An 8,728-nucleotide genomic window follows, 5' to 3' on the forward strand; every position below is an offset into this window, starting at 1 on the left:
CTATACTCTTTCTAAACACCTGTCTCGTGTTTTATTTGTCCTCTACAGCAATGCACTGTCATATAAGTCTGTTGAATGCATTTGTATGCAACATGGTTTGACAATACAGAAGTCTAACAAATAAATAGTTGTTATAAATGTACTTTCATTAGTCAACATTTGGTGTTATTGTTGAGGTGGAACCTCTGGAATGTTCTGATAGTCCTTGAAAACTGGAGACTCTGGTAAGAGAGTAAAGGGCTCGGAGAGTTTCATCCAAAAATAGCTTTAATGAGTCGGTATAATGGTACAGATTACCGTTGTTGTTATAGGTACAGAGGGGATGTGAGGAAAACACATCTGGTGTGAGTACGTGTGTGTGTGTGTGGTCTGGAACATAAAATAGAACAAATTAAGTATCAATAAAATATTACAGGTTTAGCAATTAACAAATAACAGTCAAACATTTCCATTTAGATTACAACAGAAAATAATCTTTAGGTATAGGAATAAATTCACTGTCAAACTGTAGTGTTTAGAAATGACTCAACATTACACCATGTGTCAAAATATAAACATTAATCCAACAAGGAAACATACTATGGCATAAATAGTTTGGACTAGCATATTAGCTTCCCAACACAGATTAACATATAACATAAGATTATGCAAATATATGCATTAAAGGTGAAATACAACATTACAGATATTGTTACAACAGTATTAACATAAGTATTACCCATATTTTTGGTGGGAATCAGTAAATAAACTTACTTTCTTGGCATGAACGCACACAGGATAGATGTTTGCCTTCTCACCGTGCCTCACAAGTGATTTTTGCCATGTGCTTGCTCTTGAAAGCGAAAGTAGTGAATGTCGGTCAAATTAGAGAGGTGCGCCATCTAGGGTATACTCATAAGAACTGCAACCCTGTATAGGACTTTCCTACAAAGCCGCCCCCAAATTTACTAGATAAATTTGTAATTAGTCTAGGGAAAGTCTCAAGGCTAATTGTTTCCTTCCTCATCTTCCCATGATGGTAACTTAACTAACCGGGCGACAGGCCGAAGATAAGTTCGCTCTTTTACTTGCACTTCTGCAGTACGTACGCAATGATCTACACCTGCATATGTCTTAATCACTTTACCAATAGGCCATGAAGCTCGTGGCAACTGTGGATCAACTATCATGACGATCTGTCCAATAGTTAAATTGCCGGTGTCCCTTTGCCATTTTTGGCGTGTCTGTAGGCCTGGTAAGTAATGCCGTACAAAGTTTACCCAAAAATGATCAGCCAAAATTTGACTATGTCGCCACCTCCTTCTACCTAACAGATCACTAGAGGAGTAGATCGCTTGTGGGAGTGATGCATCGCGACGGCCCATCAGCAATAGATTGGGTGTGACTGGGTCTGGATCAGCTACATCCGAGGAAACATACCCGAGTGGCTTGGAGTTGATGATTCCCTCAACCTCTACCAGCACTGTACGTAAAACGGACTCAGTCACAGTTCGATTGCCTAGGACTACCTGAAGAGCTGTTTTGACAGACCGTATCTCTCGCTCCCAGGTACCACCAAAATGCGGGGCATGTGGCGGATTAAACTGAAATGTAATTTCCTGACCAGCTAACTGTTCTTTAAGTGAAGCTTCTAACGCTGTAAAAGCTTCTTGCAATTCAGTGGCTCCTCCCCTGAAATTTGTCCCCCTATCCGCCAGTATCTCAAATGGCTTTCCCCGACGTGATACAAATCTTCGTAAAGCCATCAGAAAGGCATCTGTGTCCATGCTCTCTAAGAGATCAAGATGTATACAACTTGTCGTCATGCATTTGAATATGATGCCCCAGCGTTTCTCAGTGCGTCGTCCTATTTTAATGGTGAATGGGCCAAAACAATCAACGCCTGTTGACCAGAAAGGGGGTTTATATAGTCTTAAACGTGATGGAGGCAAGTCTGCCATCTTTGGTATTACAGGCTTTGCTCTCCATTTTTGGCATGTTTCACAGTTGTACTGGTGTCTCTTAATGGATTCCCTGCCACGAAGGATCCAGTATTTGCGTCTGATCTCACCTAAGACCCGTTCTGGACCTGGATGGAGAAGCTGGTTGTCATATTTCTTGATTAGGAGCATGGTAATTGGATGTTTAGGGTCCAGTATTATGGGATGTATGGTGTCTGGAACTAGGCACTCAGCTCTGCGAAGCCGTCCGCCTACTCGGATAAGACCAACTGTTTGATCATACACGGGGGCTAGTGCAGCCAGACGGCTCTGCGTGGATATGGGTTTACCTTTTGTCAGTGCACCCACCTCTTCTGGGAAGCTGTCACTCTGAGCTTGCCTTAGTATATGTAACTCAACCTCAATGGCATCTGCTGCAGTCATGGAATCAGCCGCCCCGTGAAGGGACTGGTAAGTAAACTTCAACAGTTCACTCCAATTTTTACAATTGGAGATGGCAGGTTGAGGCGTAGTGATGATTGTATTGCCACAGAATGTTTGTTTTCTTAGCTCATCATGATCATCAGGAGCAGCTAATTCAGGCAGGGATGGCCAGGTGTCTGGATGCTGGTGAATGAACTGTGGTCCTTGACTCCAGCGCTGGGATTTGGTTAACTCTACCAAAGTCTTCCCCCTGGTCAAATCATCCGCTGGGTTGTCTGCAGTGTTAACATATCGCCAACAAGACTCCAATGCCAAATCCTGAATTTCCGCTATGCGGGTTCCGACAAAGACTTTATAGCGGCAGGAGTCGGATTTTAACCAACTCAGGACCGTTGTCGAATCAGTCCACAGGACAACATCTCTGGCAGGAATAGACAACTCTTTACTGAGTAACTTTGCTAGCTGCGCTCCTGTGAGAGCTCCACAAAGCTCCAAGCGTGGCATTGATATCTGTTTGCGTGGAGCCACCCTGGATCTTGCCATCACAAAAGCAACATGTGTCTGGTTATGCTGATCTAAAGTACAGAGGTAAGCGACTGACCCGTACGCGCGTTCAGAGGCATCGCAGAAGATATGTATGGTTCTCTGCATGCCTTCTGTGTCTGCACATGGTGGTATGTATGCTCGGGGTATTTCAACGGTGTGCAAATTAGCCAGTTCAGCCTCCCATTGGCGCCACTGTATTCGCAGGCTTTCTGGGTGGATAACATCATCCCAACCAACTTTTAGGTTCCAAAGATCCTGAATTAATATCTTTGCTTTCGTAGTGAAAGGTATTAGATATCCAAGTGGGTCATACTGCGTAGCCAGTACCTTGTAAACATTTCGGAGTGTGGGTTCAGAATAATGAACTTGACGGTGTTGGTATCCAAGATGGTCAGTGAGACAGTTCCAGCGGAGACCCAAAGCTGGCTCTTGTGGATCTGAACTATGCTCAGAAACCCACAGTTCAGTGCTAGCTGCTCTGGCTTCTATTGGGAGGTGTTCTATTACTTGGGGTATGTTGCTGGCCCACTGGCGGATTTCAAACCCCCCTGACGACAGATGGCTACGCATTCGGTCAATTAGGCTGCGAGCTTTCTCTGGGCAGTTAAGACTCTGCAAACAGTTATCTACATAGAATGCTTGTTCGACAGACATTTGAACATCCTCATACCCTACACAGTTGTCTTTCACATGTCGTTGTAGCGCATATGTGGCACAGCAGGGACTGCAGGTTGTTCCAAATGGGAGGACTTGCCATTCAAAGACATTTGGCTCTTCGTTCTTCTTCATGTCCCTCCAAAGGAAACGTAACAGTGAGCGATCTTCTGGCAAAAGTCTGATCTGATGGAACATTGCTTTAATGTCCCCACTGATTGCCACTGTGTGCTCACGAAACCGAAGTAGGACTCCAAGAAGTGAAGGACCCAGGATTGGCCCAGGAAGAAGATGTTCGTTAAGCGCAAGTCCTCTGTACTGGTATGAACAATTGAAAACAAGCCTGGCTTTGTTATTGTGGTGGACTAAGTGATGTGGTAGATACCATGATTCAGCAGAGGATTCAACTTCTTCATTTGTCAGCCTCTTTACATAACCTGCATTTTCAAGTTTCTGAATCTCCTCGCAATATGTCAGGGTTTGATTGGGGTCATTAATGATTCTCCGTTCTGTACTTCGAAGTAGTGAAAGACAAACCGATTTGGGTGCTTTTAGACAAGGACTGTCTTTCCGCCTGAGAAGTGGTGTAGCATATCTCATTGTGCCATTTACATTCACCCTTACAGTTTGCTGCTCGAGCAATTCAAGTGCTTGTTGATCGAGCTTGGATCGAGTGGCTGCTTTCTCACTGATATAAGGTAAAGTGTCGATCTGCCACAATTTCTCCACATGTCTCTGTAGATCTAAGTGGGTAGGTCCCACTGCAGTGAAGAGACACCGCTGCTCATCACTAGGAACATGCATCAGGCTGGCAGGACCTTGGAGTGTCCAACCAAGCGGGGTGCAGATTGCTACAGGTCCACCAGCTGGGCCAATATGCACAGGCTGAGTGGGAATGAGCAAATGTGGAAAGTCGGAACCGATTAGTAGTACAGGCCGCACATGATCAATTTCTGGTATTGGTAACCCTCGCAAATGCTTGTACTTTTTCATCAGTACTTTCACTGGGTAAGTATGCTCTGAGAAACCCAATTCATCAGCCGTAAAGGCATGATGGATCTTGTATTTTTGTCTAGGATTGTCAGCGGGTGAAATTTCAAATGAAACAGATGACCCCTTCAGGTGAACAACCTCATGTCGGACAGTTCTCAATGAGAGCGTTTCAGGGTTTTTATGCAGCTGGAGGTATTGTGTAGCAGAGGAGAGGAGAATTGTCCGCTCGGAACCATCATCTAGCAAAGCATAAGCCTCTAGTGAGTGTCTGGCATTATGTAGGAGTACTTTGACCACCTTTAACATGACCTGTTGAGGACGATTGGGACGGTCAAGATAAATGGTGTCTGCTGAGGTACTGACCATAAGGACCTTGTTGGGCTCCTGCATGTTTACATCATGTAGTACAGTAAGATGCTGGTTTTGACATATATTACAGGGCTTTTTGAGGGTGCAAGCCTCAGGTTTGTGATTGCGTCCACAGCGGAAACAACCTTTGTCTCTGATCCATTCTGTGATCTGGGTAGTCGTCAGTGACTTAAATTTGGAACACATACTGAGATAATGCTCACGGGTATTACAGTATGGACAGTAAGCTTTTGGTTTGTCCCTGGGCTTTTGTGGAAAGGTACGACATGGCAGAGTGGTAAGGGGCATTTTATCATGACTGCTACTAATGTTGTAGTACACAGAAGATGATGATGTATGGCTACTCTTCCCTTTCCTTTGAGGCTTTATCTGTTCTTGAAACATGTCAACAGCTCTACTTGAGATGCGCTTCGCCTGTGATTTTAGCTGAAGCCATGCTGCTAAGTCGTGAAGAGTGTATGTTTTATCTGTCCCTGTGACGAGTATACCACGACTGAGACAATGTTCAACAAATCCATCTCGGTAGGTAGCCGGCAATTTGACTAAAAGTCTGTCCACATGTGAGCCACACTTCAGTTCGTACCCATTCTCCCCTTCTAAAGAACGAAGCATACCTACAAGTGCATGTACTGCAAGAGCGAAATTATCAAAGGCTTCGGCATCCCCTACTCTAACTGGTGGAGAGTTCAAAATGGACCCAAGTTCACTCTGTACAAGTTGACGAGGTTGCCCATATTTGTCTTGGAGGGCTTGCAATGCAGTAGTGTACGGTGTAGGATCATGCATATAGGCTTGTGCTAATTTGTATGCACTGGGTAGTCTTATTCTGTCTAGAAGTACCTGGTACTTAAACTGCTCTGTGAGATGAGCGTGGCAGCCTATGAGACTATCTAATGCCATTTTTAGTAGGGCAAAGTCTGACTCCCTACCACTCTCAAATGTAGGCAGAGCTGGTTTAGGTATACCATATGAATTAGCAATTAGCATATCCATAACATTGGCTGGGGCTGGTGGCTGTACACTGGGAACATTTAGCCTGGGTAATGGCTGTGAGCTTAACTGCTGTTGCCTAACAGGATTTTGTGACTGATTAATTGTGGGCTGAGACGGTACTGAAATTGACTGGTGAGGTGGCTGAGCATAGCTGGTCGCTGTTGAATCCGGAGATACATATGATGCACCTGGGCATAGAAGGTTAGAGCCTAACTGACTATATGTTTGTCTCTCATAGGACAAAGATGGTTGTACGGTTAAAGGAGGGCAAACATCTGCAACATGTAATTTTACCTGTGAGGGAAACACACCTGGTGCTGCAACAGAACAGATAGGAGAAGGAACAACATTCATTGGTTCTACATATAATGATTTGGATGTAGCATGAGAGGTAATGTGCTCATGTACTGAATGTGGAACTAATGGCTGAGCAGTAACAGGTTTACTCTGATATGTGTGTGGTGTAGAGTGCTGTGTACTATCAGGGAACTGTCGTAGTGTATGGTGAGCAACCTCTACCTTTGGTAAACGGAGTGTATCAGTCTGTACCTGCTCTGGGTCAAGTTCACCTTCAGTTTGTGAAATAGCAGTTGCATTCTCAGACTCTGATTCTCGGAGAAGTGAAGCAACAAGACGCGCTTTCTCCAGCTCCATCTCTTTCTGCTTAATACGACGCTGTCTTTCAAGCTGTTTGGTGATCAGTTCTTTGGTCTTGTGTGCTGCACGAGCCTCTTCATCTAACTGATGACTTCTCCTCTGCTGCTCTCTGAGTAATTCTTCTCTCTCATATAATGCTAAGCGTGCTTGTTGATCCAGGAACTCACACTGCTCCTCAGCTTTGCTCTCCTCCACCATCTGCCTCTGCATCTCTGCTAGCTCCATACTTTTCAGCTTTTCCTCTACAATAGCTGCCTGTAGCTCTGTCAGTTGCGAAGCTGTCGAACGGCTGGATACACTGCTTCTGGTGGTCTTTGTCCTGGATCGGCTTTGACGTGACTTTGCAGATGAATGTGCTGATAATGATCGGCAAGGCACATGCGCTTCATCTGGATGTGCAGATGCAATGGCAGCTGCTGGCATTGTATTACGGTCCCCTGCACTGGAAGCTGGAATCTGGCTTGGTTGATATCCAACATCATAATCACCCAAGTAGGCTGGTGGATGTCTCTCCCGCTGAGTACGAGGTTGCACAATGGTTGGTGTGACCTCCTGCTCGGATTGCATGTTGTCTTCAAGGTTACTATCATCCGGCTCGAAGGACCATTTGTTGAGGTGGAACCTCTGGAATGTTCTGATAGTCCTTGAAAACTGGAGACTCTGGTAAGAGAGTAAAGGGCTCGGAGAGTTTCATCCAAAAATAGCTTTAATGAGTCGGTATAATGGTACAGATTACCGTTGTTGTTATAGGTACAGAGGGGATGTGAGGAAAACACATCTGGTGTGAGTACGTGTGTGTGTGTGTGGTCTGGAACATAAAATAGAACAAATTAAGTATCAATAAAATATTACAGGTTTAGCAATTAACAAATAACAGTCAAACATTTCCATTTAGATTACAACAGAAAATAATCTTTAGGTATAGGAATAAATTCACTGTCAAACTGTAGTGTTTAGAAATGACTCAACATTACACCATGTGTCAAAATATAAACATTAATCCAACAAGGAAACATACTATGGCATAAATAGTTTGGACTAGCATATTAGCTTCCCAACACAGATTAACATATAACATAAGATTATGCAAATATATGCATTAAAGGTGAAATACAACATTACAGATATTGTTACAACAGTATTAACATAAGTATTACCCATATTTTTGGTGGGAATCAGTAAATAAACTTACTTTCTTGGCATGAACGCACACAGGATAGATGTTTGCCTTCTCACCGTGCCTCACAAGTGATTTTTGCCATGTGCTTGCTCTTGAAAGCGAAAGTAGTGAATGTCGGTCAAATTAGAGAGGTGCGCCATCTAGGGTATACTCATAAGAACTGCAACCCTGTATAGGACTTTCCTACAGTTATGGTTGTTTCATAACTATATTTATTATTATTCTGTATGTTTAAAACCAGCAAATTATACTATATATTTAACATGTCACATATACTTACTGTTATTTTAAAATTTGCCAAATAAAATGTCCTAAGACAAGAATGGGTGTTGTTTTGGTTTTATGTCAACCTACTGTAGGTTTTAGGTTGACTGCAGCAGGTATAGGTATTATACACACATACACACACACACACACACAAAGTGCTGCGGTGAAATGTGTTACTCTCTCCTCAATGCTGACCATGCAAAAAAAAAAAAAAAAAAAAAAAAAAAAAACTAATTATTTTAAATGTCAAAGTTTAAAATAATTAAAAACTCAATTCTCAATAAAAAGTTACAAATAATTATATAAACAAAAAATAAAGTCGGCAACACCGAAAAACCAAAGAATCCAATATTTTATTGTTATAATTATTATTTACTTAAAAAATCTCATGACAACAAACTTTTCTATTGTTTCTAATATAAATTCATAGGTGGAAACACAGCTCTGAAAAATACTTAGCAACAAACTCACAACCTGGGAGCTGACAGTGGAGCTTTTGTGTGTGGATGGTTAAGTGTATCATATGTTTTTGTGATTCCCTGTAATGATTTCTGTGCACATGTTACCTTACTGAGGCGATGGAATTTAATTTTGGCTTAGTTGCCAGAAAGATACATAAAACTGTTAACATCTGTACATTATGGCAGTATGCAATATACAATAAATGTAAGAAGTTATACGAGGAGGGGCTAACTAGCTAACAATG

At 42.7% G+C, this 8,728-nt stretch overlaps 1 protein-coding gene across 1 annotated transcript; it reads right to left on the reverse strand.

Moving 5' to 3' along the window:
* Positions 1 to 249: 249 nt before the first annotated feature.
* On the reverse strand, positions 250 to 7,825 carry LOC101886700 (uncharacterized). The gene is made up of 2 exons (XM_005167190.4): positions 7,768 to 7,825; positions 250 to 7,383 (listed from the first exon to the last, which is right to left on the reverse strand). The coding sequence occupies exon 2, from the start codon at positions 7,140 to 7,142 to the stop codon at positions 987 to 989; it is 6,156 nt and encodes a 2,051-aa protein (XP_005167247.1). The 5' UTR covers positions 7,143 to 7,383; positions 7,768 to 7,825; the 3' UTR covers positions 250 to 986.
* Between the last annotated feature and the right edge of the window lie 903 nt (positions 7,826 to 8,728).

Source organism: Danio rerio, chromosome 8 (genome assembly GCF_049306965.1).
Source record: "Danio rerio strain Tuebingen ecotype United States chromosome 8, GRCz12tu, whole genome shotgun sequence".
Classification (NCBI taxonomy): Eukaryota; Metazoa; Chordata; class Actinopteri; order Cypriniformes; family Danionidae; genus Danio; species Danio rerio.